Below are 19,792 nucleotides of genomic sequence, written 5' to 3' on the forward strand. Positions count from 1 at the left end.
ACCTTCCTCCAATCACCTTAAAATTATGCCCCCTCATGATCCGTTTTTGCCCTGGGAAAATGTCTCTGACTGTCCACTTGATCTATGCCTCTTATCGTCTTGTACACCTCTATCAAGTCACCTCTCATCCTCCTTTGCTCGGGACGTAATGGTGCAGTTGTACAAGATGCTGGTGAGGCCGCAACTGGAGTATTGTGTTCAATTTTGGTCACCCTGCTATAGTAAAGATGTTATTAAACTGGAAAGAGTGCAGAAAAGATTTACAAGGCTGATGCCAGGATTCAAGGGGCTGAGTTATAGGGAGACGTTGGACAGGTTAGGATTTTATTCCTTGGAGCATAGGAGACTGAGAGGTCATCTTATAGAGGTGTGTAAAATCATGAGGGGCATAGATGGGGTGAATACACTCAATTTTTTTCCCAGGGTTGGGAAATCAAGAACTAGTAGACATAGGTTTAAGGTGAGAGGGGAAAGATTTAATAGGAACTTGAAGGGCAACTTCCTTTTTTACACAGTGGTGCATATATGCAATGAGCTGCTAGAGGAAGTGGTTGAGGTAGGTACAATAACAACTTTTAAAAAAACAGTTGGATACGTACAGGAGTAGGAAAGGTTTAGAAGGATATGGGCCAAATGCAAGCAAATGAGACTAGGTTGGATGGGCATCTTGGTCGGCATGGAGCCATTGGGCTGAAGGGCCTGTTTCTGTGCTGTATGACTCTATGACACTAAGTTCCTCCAGCAGTTTTATTTTTGCTCCAGCGTATGGCATCTGTGGTCTCTTGTGTCTCTGTATTCTAAGACACTGGGGGAAGCAAGGGAGAAGATTGCTGGGGCCCTCACAGAGATTTTTGTATTCTTCATTAGCCATGGGTGAGGTACTTGAAAACTGGAGGATGGCTAATCATGTGCCTTTATTCAAGAAGGGCTGCAAGGACAAGCCGGGGAACTACAGGCTGGTGAGCCTCACATCGGTGGTGGGAAAGTTACTGGAAAGGACCCTGAGGGATAAGATTTACTTGCATTTTGAAAGGCAAGGACTGATTAGAAATTGTCAGCGTGGCTTTTTTCATGGGAGATCATGTCTCACAAATTTGATTGAGATTTTGAGGAGATGACCAAGAGGATTGACAAGGGCACAGCAGTGGACATTGTCCATATGGACCTTAGCAAGGAAATTATAGAATGTTCGAATACATGGGAGCCAGGGTGAGAAACCAAACTGCATACAAAATTGGCCTGGTAGGAGGCAGAGAGTGGTGGTGGAGGATTGTTTTTCAATTGGAAGATCTGTAATCAGTGGTATGCCACAGGGACTGGTGCTGAGTCCTTCATTATTCATCATATATATTAATGATTTGGAAGAGAGTGTAGGTGGCATGATCAGTAAGTTTGCAGATGACACCAAAATTAATGGAACAGTGGACAGTGAAGGAGGTTGTCTAAGGCTACAACAGGATCTAGATCAACTGAGAAAGTGGGCAAGGGAATGGCTAATGGAATTTTACTCAGACAAGAGCAAGGTGATGCATTTGGGAAAGTTAAACCAGGTCAGGGCATGCACACTGAATGGCAGAGCCCTGGAGTGTTTTGTAGAACAGAGAGACCTTGGGGTATAAGTACATTGTTCCCTGATTGTGGCAACACACTTAGACAGAATGTTGAAGATGGCTTATGGTGTGCTTGCCTTCATGATCTGAGGCATTGAGCATTGAAGTTGGGTCGTTATGTTACAGTTGTGATGAAGCTAAAGAGGGTGCAGAAAAGATTCACAAGGAAGTTGCTGGGGCTGGAGGGCTTGAGTTATGACGAGAGAGTGGATAGGCTGGGAATGCTTTTTCTGAGTAAATGAGACTGAGGGGTGATCTCATAGAGGTTTATAAAATCATAAGGGTCCATAGTCTTTTTTCCCCAAGGTAAGGGAATCTTAAACGAGGTAAGAGGAAAATGATTTAAAAGGGGACTGAGTGGCAACTTTTTCACACAGAGGGTGGACGCATGGAATGAGTTGCCAGAGAAAGTGGGAGAGACAAGTACAATTACAATGTTTAAAAGACTTTTGGACAGGTTCATGGATGGGAAAGGTTTAGAGGAGTCTGGATTAGCTCAGGAAGGCACCTTGGTCAGCGTGGATGATTTGGGCTGTCCGGTCTGTTTCTCTGTGGTATAACTCTATCAATTAAGTTGTGCAAAATCGTTGTTTAGGACCACACTTGGAGTATTATGCGCAGTTCTCGCCGCCCAACTATAGGAAGGATGTGATTAAGCCAGAGAAGGTGCAGAAAAGATTCACAAGGATATTTCCTAGAATGGAAGGCCTAAGTTATAAGGAGAGATTGGACAGGCTGGGACTTTTATCCCTGGAGTGAAGGATACCAAAGGGTGACCATATAGAGGTTTATAAAATAATGAGAGATATTCATAGCATAGGTAGCCACAGTCTTTTCCCAGGGTAAGAGCATTTAAAACCAGAGGGCAGAGGTTTAAGGTGAAAGTGCAAAGATTTAATGGGGATCTGAAGGGCAAGTTTGTCATACAGAGGGTGGTGGGAAGATGGAACAAGCTGCCAGAGGATTTGGTAGATTTAGGTACAATTATAACACTTAAAAGATATTTAGACAGGTACATGGATAGGAAAAGTTTACACGGACATGGGCCAAATGCAGGCAGATGGGAATTTTGGTTGGCATGGATGAGTTGGGCCCAAGGCCCAGACTCACTCACATTCCCAGTCTCAGCGTCTTAACTATCACTCACTCACAATCTCTGGTCTATGACACTTTCTCACTCCCAGTCTCTGTGACCTGACTCTCTCTCAAGTCAGTCTCTCTGCCTTGATGAATCTTATCTCATTGCCAGTCTCTGTGCCAGAGACACCTTCACAACCAGTCCCAGTAAAATGACATTCATTCATAAATCATAGTGCCTTGTCTCTCTGCCACTCTGAACTTCAGTGTTCCGAGTCTCTCTTGTTCCCAGTTTTATCACCCTGGCTCTCTCAAACTTCTTGTCTCAATCTTCTTTTCAGTCAGAACTTCTGTGTCCTGACACTCTCACAACATCAAAATAGTAGATATAGCCTGGACAGATCTCTGACTTAACTCAATGTATTCCCATTGCAATGCACTGCCTACTTTGCCACAATTGTAATACTTGCAAGTCTTCCAAACAAAATGAGATTATGTGGAAATGCATCCTCACCTTCAACTGTTGACCATGATTGTAGTGCTCCAGTAGGTTTATACAAGAGCTTGGTCTGGATGATTGGTCCATCTCCAATGTGCGGCTTAACATTAGCATTAACAATAATATATCGTGTGCCACTCTTGGCTTTGGTTGGAGGAGTCTGCGGTGAAGGTGGAACTGTTGAAAAGAAGCACATCTTTTAGGGCCACCTTCTCCCTGTCAGTGGGAAGACCAGCAGTATGCACTAGAAATATCTGGTCATCTACAGAATATTTGACAGCTTCAGATGATTAAGCTACAGTAGGTATGATATCTCATTCCAGGGAGCATTGTTTGAAATGAATGAGCAGAATCCAAATTTGCAAACTGCCAGAAGCAAGTGCAACTGAACAAAGAAAACCATTAATGAACAATAATGGTCAGAGAGTCTTAAGTGCTGCAAGAGTCTCTGCCTCCATCACTCACTAAGGCAGTGTTTTCCAGATTAAATCATCCTCTGCATGAAAATTTCTTCCTCAGTTCCCCTCTAGAATTTTTACCTCTTATCCTAACCTATACACACTGCTTTTAAACACCTCTGCTATAGGGAAAAGTTTCTTTACGTTCTACCCTATCTATGCCCCCTTTAGTTTTGTATACCTTTATCAGGTCCCCCCTCAGTTTCCTCTGCTCCAAGGAAAAGCAAACCAGTCTATCCAGTCTCACCTCATAACTGAAATGCTCTATTCCAAGCAACATCCTGGCAAATCTCCTCTGCATCCTCTCCTAGGCAACAACCCCCCCCCCCCCCCCCTTAGCATTCCTTAACTTCTTCACTCTCCACTTCCTCACCTTTATGTGCATGCACTGTGCCACTCTACATGCAGTGGCTGAGTGAAATTTGTGAAGTTTCTCACTGAATCTTACAGTGTGGCAAATGCATTATCATAAGGGGAGAACTGGATATTTGCATCAGAGGATTTGTTATATCATTTCCACTGCTAAAAGATTTTTTAGATATTTAGACACATTCCCACTCTTCCTTCCATTGCCCATAATATTTTCATGGGCTTTACGTTAATTTTAGGAAGTTTGAATGTGGGAGAGTGAATGCAGCAGTTGATGATTCAGTTATTTAGTACCTCCTCACTGGCCCTGAAACGAACTCTTTATGATAGCAGTATCATGCGGCGTGACTTCATTACATCCAATGCAGCCACTGTGTATGTCAAGACTGATTGATGACCCCAGTCACATTCAGAATATCATGCACAATTCTGGCCATAGGAGAAGATAAAATAAGATTGACAAGGATAGTACTAGAAAAAATAGGTTTCAAGCATCACTAAGATTGAACAGAGTGGGGGGGTCTTTTCTTTAGAAAAGATTATTTAGTGATCTGATAAAATTCTATAAAATGTTTGGTATAGTCGAGATGAAGATGCTTTCAATTTTGAGAGTAGGAAATGTACATAGAACAGTATGGAACAGGAACAGACCCTTCAGGCCATGAGGTCTGGGACAACCATGATGCCAAATTAAACTGAACCCATCAGCTTGCACACGATCCATATCCCCCCATTCCCTATCTGTTCATGTGCTTGTCTAAATGCTTCTTAAATATCACTACTGTATCTGCTTCCGCCACACTCCCTGGCAGCGTGTTCCAGGTACCTACAATTCTTTGTGTAAAAGATGTTGCCTGGCATACCTGCTTTAAATGTTGCCCTTCTCATCTTAAACCTATGCCTTCTACTATTTGAAATTTCCACCCTGGGAAAAAGACTCTGACTATCAACCCTCTCATAATTTTATAAACTTCTATCAGGTCTCCCCTCAGCCTCTGATGCCCCAGAGAAAACAATCCAAATTTGTTCAATCTCTCCTTATAGCTAATGCCTTCTAATCCAGGTAACATCCTGGTTAACCTCTTCTGCACCCTCTCCATATCCTTCCTGTGCACAATACTGCAAATGTGGTTGAGTCAACATTTTATAGAGCTGCAACATGACTTCCGGACTTTTAAGCTTAATACTGATGCAGACAAGCATGCCATAAGCCTTCTTCACCACCTGATCTACTTGTGTTCCCACTTTCAGGGAGCAATGGACTTGGACCCTAAGATTCCTCTGTACATCAATGCTCCAAAGGATCCTGCCATTTACGTCCCTCTTACATTTGACCTCCCAACGTGCAACACCTCACATTTGTCTGAATTAAACTCCATCTGCCATTTCTCCATGAATATCTTCAACTGATCCACATCCTGGTGTATCCTTTAACGCACTTCTTCACTATCCAAAACTCCACTAATTTTTGCATTGTCTATGAACTTAGTAATCAGCCCACCTACATTTTTGTCCAAGTCATTTATATATATTGTAAACAACTGAGGCCCCAGCACTGATCCCCATGGAACACCACTGGCCATAGACCTCCAGTCAGAGAAACACCCTTCCACCACTACCCTCTGTTTTCTATGGCCAAGCCAATTTTGAATCCAATCTATTAAGCCCACCATGGATCCCAAGTGTCTTAATCTCCTGGATCAGCCTACCATGAAGGACCTTGTCAAATGCCTTACTAAAGTCCATGTAGACAACATCCACTGCACGGTCCTCATAAATCATCTTTGTCAATGCCTCAAAAACTTAATCAAGTTGGTAAGATATGACCTGCCCCAAACAAAGCTATACTGACTATTCCTAATAAACCCATGCTTTTCCAAATGCGTAATCTCTGTCAAGGAAATCTCCTCTCGTCTCTCTCAATAACCTGGGATAGATCCCATCAGGCCTTGGAGACTTCTTTAAATTTAAATTTTATTTTCAGCCTGGTAACAGGCCCTTTCAGTCCAACAAGTCCATGCTGCCCATTTTACACCCCCATATTAACCTACCTGTACGTCTTTAGAATGTGGGAGGAAACCAGAGCACCCGGAGGAAACCCACGCAGACATGGGGGAACGTACGAACTCCTTACAGACAGCGACAGGAATCGAACCCCGATCACTGGTGCTGTAATAGCATCAAGTTAACCGCTACGCTACCGTGCCACCCCTTTAATCCCACTTAATGTTCAAGAGACCCAGTACCCCCTCCTTCTTGAACCAGAGAACCATAGAACCATAGAACAGTACGGCACAATACAGGCCCTTCGGCCCACAATGTTGTGCCGACCTTTAAACCACGCCTAAGTCTATCTAACCCTTTCCTCCCACATATCCCTCTATTTTAAATTCCTCCATATGCTTATCTAACAATCTCTTGAACTTGACCAACATACCTGCCTCCACCACTACCCCAGTCAGCGCATTCCATGCCCCAACCTCTCTCTGGGTAAAAAACCTCCCTCTGATATCTCCCTTGAACTTCCCACCCATTACTTTAAAGCCATGCTCTCTTACATTGAGCATTGGTGCCCTGGGAAAGAGGCGCTGGCTGTCTACTCTATCTATTCCTCTTAATATTTTGTGCACCTCTATCATGTCTCCCCTCATCCTCCATCACTCCAAAGAGTAAAGCCCTAGCTCCCTTAGTCTCTCCTCATAATCCATACTCTCTAATCCAGGCAGTATCCTGGTAAATCTCCTCTGCACCCTTTCCAACGCTTCCACATCCTTCCTATAATGAGGCAACCAGAACTGGGCACAGTACTCCAAGTGTGGTCTAACCAGAGTTTTGTCGAGCTGCATCATTACCTCGCGGCTCTTAAACTTGATCCCACGATCCCATGACTTATGAAAGCTAACATCCCACAGCTTTCTGAACTACCCTATCCACCTGTGAGGCAACTTTCAGGGATCTGTGGATATGAACCCCCAGATCCCTCTGCTCCTCCACGCTGCCCAGAATCCTGCCATTGACTTTGTACTCTGCCTTGGAGTTTGTCCTTCCAAAGTGTACCAACCTCACACTTCTCTGGATTGAACTCCATCTGCCACTTCTCAGCCCAGCTCTGCATCCTATCAATATTCCTCTGCAATCTTCGACAGTTCTCCACACTATCCACACCACCACCGACCTTTGTGTCGTCTGCATACTTCCTAACCCACCCTTCTACCCCCCTCATTCAAGTCATTAATAAATATTACGAAAAGTAGAGGTCCCAGAACCGATCCTTGTGGGAGATCGCTAGTCACAGCCCTTCAGTCTGAATGCACTCCTTCCACCACAACCCTCTGCTTTCTACAGGCAAGCCAATTTTGAATCCACACAGCCAAGCCTCCCTGGATACCATGCCCTCTGACCTTCTGAAGAAGCCTACCATGTGGAACCTTGTCAACTGCCTTACTAAAATCCATGTAGACCACATCTACTGCACTACCCTCATCAATTTGCATGGTCACCTCCTCAAAGAATCCTATCAGGCTTGTGAGACATGATCTTCCCTTCACAAAGCCATGCTGGCTGTCCCTAATCAGTCCATGATTCTCTAAATGCTCATGGATCCTATCTCTAAGAACTCTTTCCAACAGCTTGCCCACCAAAGACGTAAAGCTCACTGGTCTGTAATTCCCTGGACTATCCCTACTACCTTTCTTGAATAAGGGGACAACATTTGCCACCCTCCAATCCTCCAGTACCATTCCCGTGGACAATGAGGACTCATTGTTCAGCAATCTCCTCCCTCGCCTCGCGAGCAGCCTGGGGAATATTCCGTCAGGCCCTGGGGACTTATCTGTCCTAATATTTTCTAACAGCTCCAACATATCCTCTCTCTTGATATCTACATGCTCTAGAACATTAACTTGACCAATACTATCCTCAGCGTCATCAAGGCCCCCCTCCTTGGTGAATACTGAAGAGAAGTATTCATTGAGAACCTCACCCACTTCCACAGCTTCCAGGCACATCTTCCCACCTTTGTCTTTAATCGGTCCTACCTTTACTCTCGTCATCCTTCTGCTCTTCACATAAGTGAAAAAAGCCTTGGGATTTTCCTTAACCCTACTCGCCAAGGCCTTATTCATGTCCCCTTCTTAAGTTCCTTCCTTGCTACCCTATATTCCTCATGAGCCCTATATCTGATCCTTGCTGCCTGCACCTTAAGTATGCTGCCTTCTTCTTCCTAACTAGTTGTTCCACCTCTCTTGTCACTCATGGTTCCTTCACCCCGCCATTCTTTCTCTGCCTCACCAGGACAAATTTATCCCTAACATCCTGCAAGAGATCCCTGAACAACGACCACATCTCCATAGTACATTTCCCTTCAAAAATGTCGTCCCAATTTACTCTCGCAAGTTCTAGCCTTATAGCCTCCTAATTTGTCCTTCCTCAATTAAATATCTTCCTGTCCTCTCTGCTCCTATCCTTGTCCATGACAATGCTAAGGGTTATTGAGCGGTGGTCACTGTCCCCCAGATGCTCACCCAATGAGAGATCTGTCACCTGACCCAGTTCATTACCTTATCTAATATGGCATTCCCAACATACTGTGACAGGAATCCGTCCTGAACACACTTAATAAACTCTACCCCGTCTAAACCTTTGGTACTAAGCCGGTGCCAATCAATATTTGGGAAGTTGAAGTCTCCCATGATAACAACCCTGTTATTCTTGCACCTTCCAAAATCTGCCTCCCAATCTGCTACTCAGTATCCCTGCTGCTACCTGGGGGCCTATAGAATACTCCCAGAAGAGTAAATGCTCCTTTCTTGTTCCTAACTTCCACCCATACTGACTCTAGAGAGGATCCTTCTGCAGCTGTAATAGTATCCCTGACCAGTAATGCCACCCCTCCTCCTCTTCTTCCTCCCCCCCCCATCCCTTTTAAAATATTGAAATCCAGGAATATTCAGTATCCATTCCTGCCCTGGTGACAGCCAAGTCTCTGCAAGAGCCACAATATCATAGTCCCATGCACTTATCCAAGCTCTCAGTTCATCCCCCTTATTTCTGATACTTCTTGCATTTAAGTAAATGCAATTTTAGCCCATCCAGCTTTCTACGTTTATACCTTATACTCTGCTTCTCCTTCCTCAAAGCCTCTCTATATGTTAGATCTGACTTTTCCCCATGCACTGCTTCCTCTGACCACACTAGCAAACCTGCCTGCAAGGATATTGGTCTCCCTCGGGTTCTGGTGTAACCCGTCCACTCTGTACAGGTCCTACCTTCCCCAGAAGACATCCCAATTATCCAAAAATCTAAATCTTTGCCCCCTGCACCAACTCCTCAGCCATGCATTCAACTGCCATCTCCTCCTATTCTTACCTTCACTATCACGTGGCACTGGCAGCAATCCTGAGATTGCTACCTTTGAGGTCCTGTTCTTTAGCCTTCTACCTAGCTCCCTAAACTCACTTTTCAGGACCTCATCCCTCTTCCTACCTATGTCGTTGGTACCAACATGTACCATGACTTCTGGCTGTTCTCCCTCCCACTCAAGAATGCTGTGGACCCGATCAGAGACATCCTGGACTCTGGCACCTGGGAGGCAACATACCATCCAGGATTCATGCTCACTTCCACAGAACCTCCTATCTGTTTCCCTGACTATCGAGTCCCCTATCACTATTGCCCTCCTCTTCTCCTCCCCTCCCTTCTGAGCAGCAGGACCAGTCCCAGTGCCAGAGACCTAGCTACTGCTGCTTGATCCCTGTAGGTCATCCCCCTCAACAGCGTCCAAAGTGGAAGACCTGTTACTGAGGGGAACAGCCTCCGAGGTCCTCTGCACTATCTGCCTGTTCCCTTTTTCTCTCCCCTGACAGTCACCCTTCTATCTGCCTCCTGGATCCTAGAAGTACCTGCTCTAAGGGGGGGGGGGGGGGGGGTGACTGTCTCCCAATTTACAGCATCTACATAACTCTTTCCCTCCCTGATGCTTCGCAGTGTTTGAAGCTGCGACTCCAGCTCATCAATTCTGAGCCGAAGTTCCTCCAGCCTCCAGCACTTACTGCAGATAATAAACATATCCTAGAATATTAACATGAAAGGCCACCAATTTTAGAATGTGACTAATAAATCCATTGAGGAATTCTTGAGAAACTAGATGGTGATGCAGAGTGATAGTAGGATATACTGATAGGCTCAATGTGAGTCAGGTGGGAAGAGTTCATGCAAGGGATAAACAGAGATTTTGATATGCAAGGATGAATGGCCTGTTCCTGGACTGTAAATATTAATATAATAAAAACTTACCTTTCACAGAGACATTGAATGACCTCACAGCAATGCCAGCAGGAGTTTTAACACGACAGATCCATTCTCCTGAATCTGATGGGGACATTTCTGCCACTTTGAATGTGCTTACGGTGTGATTGATTGGGTGCTTTACAGTCCTTGTGGATGTCAGCTAGATGGGAAATGAAAAAGGAATAAACAGCATGAGGGAATAATATGGCAGATAAAACATCATTCTTGTACATTCACTGAACAAAAATTTCAGCCAAAATGAAACAAGGCATAATCTGGTTCAATATCTGCAGTTTCTTTAACTTTTATCAGCATAAAGTTCTATTGAATATATTAAGAGCCTTCTGGAAATTGTGGAGATCTACAGGCCTAGAGTGAATGAGACCTGAAAAAAATTAGCATCTGTTAAAAGGGAGCATTGCAAAAATTAATGGAACTGAAAAGCAAAAAATCCCAGGACCTGATTACTTGTATTCTAGGTTTTGAAGGAGGCAGCAATGGAGACAGCTGGATGCACATGTTCAAAATGTCTAAATGCAGGTTCACATGCACATGTTTCAAGATTCTATACATATTAGAACGGTTGCCACAGATCAGAAGTAGGGAATACAACCGTACTTTTGATGAAAGGAAGGAAGGAAACGCAAGGAATTATAGACCAATTAGCTTAATATAAATAGTAGGATAAATGCTGGAATCTATAACTAAGGGTGGTTCACAGCTGTTCACCCTCTATATTAATAATTTGGATGGTGATATCAGGTTTATTATACCCAAATTTGTTAAAGATACCAAGGCTCGAGTATGAATCACTGAATGTTAAGCTGCAGGTTCAGGAAACAATTAGGAAGGCAAATCATATGTTGGCTTTTAATGTAAGAGGATTTGAACGCAAGACTAGAAACATCTTGATCCAATTATATAGGGCCATGGTGAGATAGCACCTGGAATATTGTGCACAGGTCTGATCTTCCTACCTAAAGAAGACACACATGTGATGGAGGGAGTGCAGCAGAGGTTCACCATATTAATTGTGGGGTTGGCAGCTTTGTCATATGAGGACAGATTAAGAATCTTCACTTATACTCTCTGGAGTTTTGAAGAATGAGAGCTGATCCAACTGAAGCATCCAAAATTCTTGTTGGGCTTGATGGGATAGATGTAGAGTTGATGTTTTCCCTGGGTGGGTATCGAGAACCAGGGTTCACAGTCTCAACTCAGATTCATAAGGAGAAACTTCTTCACTCAGTACGTGATGAATCTTCAACATTCTCTACCAAAGATTCTCGAGAAGCTCAGTCAGCTTTAACAGAGGTTAATAGTTTTCTGAATATTAAGGGAATCAAGTAATGTAGAGTTTGTGCTGAAAAGAGGGCTGAGGTAAAACATCAGCCATGATCTTATTGAATAGTACAGCAGGCACGGGGGGTGGGGCGGGGGGGCGTTGGGGTGGAAGGCTTCTATTATTAATATTAGTACCGTAGAGTTATAGAATTGTACAGCACAGAAACAGACCCTTCAGTTCACCATGCACATCTATACTAGTCCCATTTAGCTACATTTCAAAGGAGAAATTTCCAGGGTTATGTGGCAAAATTGGAATTACTTGGAGAACTGGCACTGGTCTGCTGGATGGAATGGTCTCTTGCATGTTATCATTTAATGTTTTTATTGAATGGATTCCAACTATTCAATCCCACAAGTAAAAAAAGTTATTACTTAATACTGAGAAAAATATTTAACGTACATTCTTTATATAGTTTCACAATGCTTAATGTAATTTTATTCTTAATTCTTTGGCAAATTTTGGGAGAGTTACCATGAGAGACAATTATTGCATATGATTGTGACTTGTACCCTTGCAACTTTGGATAAGTTTGTGAAGGTGAGTATTTGGAAGTTGCTTCAATAAATTTAACATGTTTCTTGGGAAAAGACCGACTTTAATAGCTAATAAGAAAAACAACCTTAAAAAAACACAATGACAGATTGAATTACATGAAGAGGGCATGTCCCGGGTGGTGAGGGCCTTTAATAATCAATGCTGCCTTCTTGAGGCTCTGCCTCTTGAAGATATCCTTGATAGTGGGGAGGGTTGTGCCCATGATGGAGCTGGCTGAGTCTATAACCCTCTTCAGCTTCTTTCTATCCTACACATTGGAGCCTCCATACTGTGATCCAACCAGTCAGAATGCTCTCCACCGTATACCTGTAGAAATTGGCAAGAGTCCTTGCTGACATACCAAATCTCCTCAAACTCCTAATGAAGTAGAACTGCTCACATGCCATCTTCATGATTGCATCAATGTGCTGGGCCCAAGATAAATCCTCTGAGATGTTGATGCTTAGGAACTTGAAGCTGCTCACCTTTTCCACCACTGACCCCCCAATGAACTCCCAATTTACCCTTCCTGAAGTCCACAATCAATTCCTTGGTCTTACTGATGTTGAGTGCAAGGCTTTTGTTGTGACACCATTCAACCAGCTGATCTATCTCACTCCTGTACGCCTCCTCCTCGCCATCTGAGATTCTGCCAACAACAGTGGAGTCATCGGCGAATTTATAGATGGTGTTTCAGCTGTGCCTAGCCACACAGTCATGAGTGTAGAGAGAGTAGAGCAGTGGGCTAAGCATGCATCCTTGACGTATGTCTGTGTTGATTGTCAGCGAGGAGGAGATATTGCTACCAATCGTACTGACTGTGGTCTCCTGATGAGTAAGTCGAGGATCCAGTTACAGAGCTGTGATCGATGAACAGCAGTCTGACATATGCTTTGTTGTTGTCTAGGTGCTCCAAAGCTGAGTGGAGAGACAGTGAGATTGTGTCCGCTATAGACCTGTTGTGGTGGTAGGCAAATTGCAACGGGTCCAGGTCCTTGCTCAAAGCAGTAGGTTAATTCTACTACAGGTGAAATGTTGGTTGTAGTTTGTCAGCTTCAAGTTGGCATGGTTGATGTCCCCCATAATGATCGGGAAGGCATCAGGATGCGCTGTCTCATGACTGTAGATCCTCCAATGCCATCCTGACATTTGCCAGGGTGGAATGTACACTGCTACCAGGATGACGGTGGAGAACTCCCTCAGCAGATAAAACAGATGACACTTGACAACTAGATGTTCCAGGTCAGGGGAGCAGGACTGTGACACATCTGTGCACCACGATGAGTTAATCATGAAGCAAACACCGTCGCCTCTGCCTCTCCCTGATGTTGCTGCCCAGTCCATGTGGTGGATGGTGAAGTCCTCGGGCTGGAACACTGTGTCTGGAGTGCTGCGAGTGAGCCATGTCTCTGTGAAGCAGAGTAGGCAACAGTCCCTGATGTCCCTCTGGCACTGCCGTCTTGTTGTGAGGTCTTCAATTTTATTTTCCAGATACTGTACATTAGCCAGGAGAATGGTGGTGCTGGTGGTGGTGGCAGGGATTATTTACTGTGCACTGGATACTTGTGTCAAGAGTCTGAGAAGCTCACACAAAATTGGTCTTTATTTGTTGCGCAGAATGTATGGACTTGTGTAGCACTGCATATATAGTGTTTAATCACCTACTTCAGGCACACAAAGCAGGCATGGAGTCAACAAGTTGTCATTGAAGTATCTGTCTGCATCTTGGAGTTTCATTGTGATTGGCAGTTTCATTTCTGATACTAAATCTAACAAAGTCAGTTATGGGGAAGCACTTGCACCTGAGCCAGAAGATTCTAGTCCAATCAAGTCCAATCACAAAGAGTCATGAACAAAAATCTAGGATAAAAGTCCAGAGCAATGCTGTAGGAATGCTGTTGGGGTGCCACCTTTTAATGTGATGTTCAAGCAGTACTATTTGGGTGAAAAACAGGGATAATCTGATCAATATGCCATCTTTCTGACATTACAACATTAGGTTAAAAATGAAGTCATTGTTTTCTCTGTACTGACTGCTCTCAAAGCGTTGCAAAACAGATTAGACCCAATGGGGAAATGTGGCAAACGATTTATACAGAGGTAGTGCCCACAAACAATGAAGTGATAATGACCAAGTATTTCTACTTCAAGTGTAAATATAGGCCAGGATCTTGGGGAACACAAAAAATGCAATGTGATCATGATCTGATAATCTCCACTTCAGGTGTAAATATTGCAGGACACTGGGGCAATCAAAAACAACAATGTGATACCAACCAAGTAATCTCTATTTATGGAGTAAATATGGACTAAGACTGGTGGTATTGTGGACAGTGAAGAAGGTTGTTTAAGGTTACACCAGGATAGTGGAAGTGGGCAGGGGAAAGGCAGATGGAATTTAACTTGGACAAGTGCAAAGTGAGGCATTTTGTGATGTTAAACCAGGGCAGCACATACACAATGAATGGCAGAATATGGTTGAACAGAGAGATCCAATTACATAGTTCCCTGTAAACTGGAACATAGGTAGACAGGATGGTGAAGAAGCTATATGGCACGCTTGCCTTCATCAGTCAAGGCAGTGAGTAGAAGAGTTGGGATGTCATGTTATGGTTGTACATTGGTTAGGTCACACTTGGAATATTGTTTACAGTTCTGGTCACCACACTATAGGGAGGATGTGATTATGTTGGAGAGGGTGAAGAAAGATCATAAGGATGTTGCCGGGATTGGAGGGCTTGATTTAACAGGAGAGATTGGATAGGCTAGGACTTCTTTCCCTTCAGCAAAGGAGGCTGAGAGATGATGTATATAAAATTATAAGAGGCATAAATAGGTTAGAAGCCTATGTTGGTTTCCCATGGTAGGGGTGTTCAAAACTAGAAGGCATCAGTTTAAAGTAAGAGGGTGGAGGTTTAGAGGGGTAAATTTTTCACACAAAGAGTTGCTGGTATCTTGAAATGAGCTGCCAGAGGAGGTGTTGGAGGCAGGAACAGTAACAACATTTAAGAAGCATTGGGACAGGTCCTTGAGGGATGCAGGGATATGCAACGTAGGCAAGTTGGGTAAATATAGGCATGAGGGTTAGCATGGATGCACTGGGCTGAAGGGCCTGTTGCTGTGCTCTACAACTTTATGACTCTATGAATTTCATAGCAACAAGAGTAGGTCACAGGCTGGGTATCTGGCAGTGGGGAGTTCACCTCCTGACAGCGCAAAGTCTTTCCACCATACAAGTCAGGAACATGATGGAATATCTTGCACTTGCCTGGATGAGTTGAACTCTGACAACCCTCCAGAAGCTCAACACTATCCAGGAATATGTACACAATCCTCCACCCCACTCCCTCCCCTGGTGGCACACAGTATCTCTGACTACCCGACAAAACATCAGTGTAAGAAGGAGTGCTGAATTTTGCAAGTTGGGAGAAGCAGCTGTCTTTTAAAGTACTTACATTAACTTCTCTTCCATGGGGTGTAATAAGCTGTATGTTCCCATGCACTGGTAGTGGATGTCCGGTTGCAGTACAATTTATCTGCATAGTCACTCCTGTGTTAACCTCAATGTTAGCACTGGAATTCACCAACTGAGGAGGCACAATGCCAAAGCCTGGGAGAAAGAATGCTGCATTTACAACCTGTAGAGGTATTGTTAATGAATAAGCTACAACAAATACTGGGGTTAGAAAGCAGGGTTCATGGAGCAGGTGATTAGATTTTCCTCCAAGATGAGCTAGTGGCCTTATTCCTGTGCATATTATCCCCTTGCCAATGTAATACCTATCCAATTACCACCATAGCCCACTATCAATTGGATTCACCAGCTCCTCTGGCATGTGCTAGAACTGCAGGTGCCAGTCTTTGCTTGATTGCCAGACCTTCATTGTCACTGGGTCTGAATCCTAAAACAACAGCACTCTGGGAATACCTTCACCAGAAGGACTGCAGTGATTCAAGAAGGAGGGTCACCACCATCCTTCTCAGGGACAAATAGGGATGGACAATAAATTCAGATAAGTGCAAGGTGTTGAATTTTGGAAAGTCATATCAAAGTAGGACTTTCACAGTGAACAGTTGTGCCCTGTGGAGTGTTGTTAAACAGACAAAGTACAAGTATATGGTTACCTGAAAGTGGAGGCACAAGTAGACAGGGTGGTGAAGAAGGCTTTTGGCATGCTGGCCTTCATCAGTCGGGGCATTGAGTAGAAAAGTTGCGAGGTCATAGTGCGGTTGTATAGGAGGCTGGGGAGGCCGCACTTGGAGTATTGTGTTCAGTTTTGGTCACCATGCTATAGGAAAGAGTGCAGATGACTTTTACAAGTTGCCAAGACTTAAGGGACTGAGTTATAGGGTAGGCTAGGACTTTATTTCTTGGACCATAGGACACCGAGATCTTATAGAGGTGTATAAAACCATGAGGGGCATAGATAGGGTGAATGCACTCAGTCTTTTTCCCCAGGGTTGGGAAATCAAGAACTGGAGGGCATAGGTTTAAGGTGAGAGAGGGGAGATTTAATAGGAACTTGAGGGGTAACTATTTTTTACACAAAGGGTGGTAAGCCAGAAGGGGACATGAGAAGGCCTTGGAGCGGCAGGATTAAGGAAAACCCCAAGGCGTTCTACAAGTATGTGAAGAGTAAGAGGATGAAATGCGATAGGATAGGGCTTATCAAGTGCAGCAGTGAGAAAGTGTGTATGGATCCAGAAGAAATAGCGGAGGTACTTAATGAATACTTTACGTCAGTATTCACCAGGGAAAAAGATCTGGGGGATTGTAGTGGGGACTTGCAGTGGCCTGTAAAGCTTGAGCATTAGAAGAGAGGTGGTGCTGAAACTTTTGGAAAGCATCAAGTTAGATAAGTCGCCGGGACCGGATGAGATGTACCCCAGGTTGCTGTGGGAGGCAAGGGAGGAGATTGCGGAACCTCTGATGATGATCTTTGTGTCGTCCATGGAGACGGGAGAGGTTCCAGAAGGTTGGAGGGTTGCAGATGTTCTTCCCTTATTCAAGAAGGGGAGTAGGGATAGCCCAGGAAATTATAGACTGGTGAGTCTTACCTCAGTGGTTGATAAGCTGATGGAGAAGATCCTGAGAGGCAGGATTTATGAACATTTGGAGATGTATAATATGATTAGGAATAGTCAGCATGGCTTTGTCAAGGGCAGGTCCTGCCTTACGAGCCTGATTGAATTTTTTGAGGATGTGACTAAGCACATTGATGAAGGGAGAGCAGTAGATGTAGTGTATATGGATTTCAGCAAGGTGTTTGATAAGGTACCCCATGCGAGGCTTATGGAGAAGGTGAGGAGACATGGGATCCAAGGGGACATCGCAGTGTGGATCCAGAACTGGCTGGCCCACAGAAGGCGAAGAGTGGTTGTTGAAGGGTCGTATTCTGAGTGGAGGTCGGTGACCAGTGGTGTACCTCAGGGATCTGTACTGGGATCCTTACTCTTTGTGATTTTTATAAACGACCTGGATGAGGAAGTGGAGGGGTGGGTTAGTAAGTTTGCGGATGACACGAAGGTTGGGGGTGTTGTGGATAGTTTGGAGGGCTGTCAGAGGTTACAGAGGGACATAGATAGGATGCAGAGTTGGGCTGAGAAATGGCAGATGCAGTTCAACCCAGATAAGTGTGAAGTGGTTCATTTTGGTAGGTCAAGTATGTTGGCGGAATATAGTATTAATGGTAGGACTCTTGACAGTGTGGAGGATCAGAGAGATCTTGGGGTCCGAGTCCATAGGACACTCAAAGCGGCTGCGCAGGTTGACTCTGTGGTTAAGAAGGCATATGGTGTATTGTCCTTCATCAATCGGGGAATTGAATTTGGGAGCCGTGAGGTATTGTTGCAGCTATATAGGTCCCTGGTCAGACCCCACTTGGAGTATTGTGCTCAGTTCTGGTTGCCTCACTGCAGGAAAGATGTGGAAGCCATAGAGAGGGTGCAGAGGAGATTTACAAGGATGCTGCCCGGAATGCGGAGCATGCCTTGTGAAAACAGATTGCGGGAACTCGGCCTTTTCTCCTTGGAGAGATGGAGGATGAGGGGGGACCTGATTGAGGTGTATAAGATGATGAGAGGTATTGATAGGGTAGATAGTTAGAGGCTTTTCCCCAGGTCTGAATTGGTGGCCACAAGAGGACATAGGTTTAAGATGCTGGGGAGTAGATATAGAGGAGATGTCACAGGTAAGTTTTTTACTCAGAGAGTGATGAGTGCGTGGAATGGGCTGCCGGAAACGGTGGTGGAGTCTAATACGATAGGGTCTTTCAAGAGACTGTTAGATAGGTATATGGAGGGCTCTGGGTAAACCTAGTAATTTCTAGGGTAGGGACATGTTCGGCACAGCTTTGTGGGCCGAAGGGCCTGAATTGTGCTGTAATTGTTCTATGTTCTATCTATGTGCAATAGTATGAGGAAGTGGTTGAGGCAGGTACAATAACAACTTTTAAAAGACAGTTGGACTGGTAAATGGATAGGAAAGGTTTAGAAGGTTATGGGCCAAATGCTGGCAAATGGGACTAGCTTGGATGGGTCACCTTGGCCAGCATGGACCAGTTGGGCGAAAGGGCCTGTTTCTGTGCTGCATAGCCCTATGATTCTAAATCTATGACAATCTGACTCCACTAGCCACTCTGCAGATATCAATCACTCTCCATGTAAAAAAAACATTCCCCTCAAATCCTTTTTAAAATACCTTCCTCTCACCTTAATCAATGTCCTCTTATTTTTGATATCCCCATCTTGGAGAAAAGGTTTGGATTATCTCCCTTATCCCAAAGATTGGAAGGTGGCTAATGTCATTCTGTTGTTTAAGAAGTGTAGCAAGAACAAGCCGTGGAACTATAGGCTGGTCAGTCTTACGTCAGCGGTGGAGAAGTTACTGGAGGGAATTCTGCGGGACAGGATCTACCAGCATTTGGATAGACAGAGTCCAATTAGGAAGAGGCAGCATGGCTTTCTGCATGGGTAGTGCTCTGGAAGGTTAGTTCCCATGGAATCCAGGGAGAGCTAATTAGGTGGATTTAAAATTGGCTCAGAGGTGGGAAGCAGAGGGTGGTGGTGGAAGGTTGTTTCTTGGGATGGTGGTGTGCCACAGGGGTCAGCATTGGGGCCCTTGTTATTCATTATTTATGTAAATGATTTGGATATAATACACAAGGCTTGATTTGCACTTCCTCTGTATCTGTGACACTTCACTCTGTATCGTTATTGTTTTTAGCTGTACTACTTCAATACAGTACTACAGTACCTATATGATCAGTATGCAAGACAAGTTTTTCACTGTACCTCGGTAGAAGTGACAATAATAAACCAATACCAATACCATTAAGTTTGCAGATGACACAAAATTTGGAGGTATTGTTGATAATGAAGAAGGTTATTGTAGAAGGTTATCATGATCAGTTAGGGAAGTGGCCCAATGGATTTCAATACAGATAAGTGTGAGGTGATGCATTTTGGAAAGTCAGACCAGAGTAGGACTTATACTATGTAGGGCACCAGGGAGTATAATGGAACAGAGGGACCTAGGAGTACAAGTGCATAGTTCGTTGAAAGCGGCATCACAGGTAGACCAGGTGGTGAAAAAGGCATTTAGCACGCT

The 19,792-nt window shown here is 44.2% G+C and overlaps 1 protein-coding gene across 5 annotated transcripts in view; it reads right to left on the reverse strand.

The window, feature by feature from the left end:
• tek (TEK tyrosine kinase, endothelial) overlaps positions 1–19,792 on the reverse strand; it is a 152,192-nt gene that overhangs the window by 76,562 nt on the left and 55,838 nt on the right. For all 5 annotated transcript variants that reach the window (XM_052020713.1, XM_052020717.1, XM_052020716.1 and 2 more), the window contains 3 exons: positions 15,639–15,793; positions 10,308–10,461; positions 3,202–3,363 (listed from right to left, as the gene is read on the reverse strand). In XM_052020713.1, the coding sequence (XP_051876673.1) occupies positions 3,202–3,363; positions 10,308–10,461; positions 15,639–15,793 (471 nt within the window). The remainder of the gene's footprint in view (positions 1–3,201; positions 3,364–10,307; positions 10,462–15,638; positions 15,794–19,792) is intronic.

The sequence above is a fragment of the Pristis pectinata genome, chromosome 7 (genome assembly GCF_009764475.1).
Source record: "Pristis pectinata isolate sPriPec2 chromosome 7, sPriPec2.1.pri, whole genome shotgun sequence".
NCBI classification, from domain to species: domain Eukaryota; kingdom Metazoa; phylum Chordata; class Chondrichthyes; order Rhinopristiformes; family Pristidae; genus Pristis; species Pristis pectinata.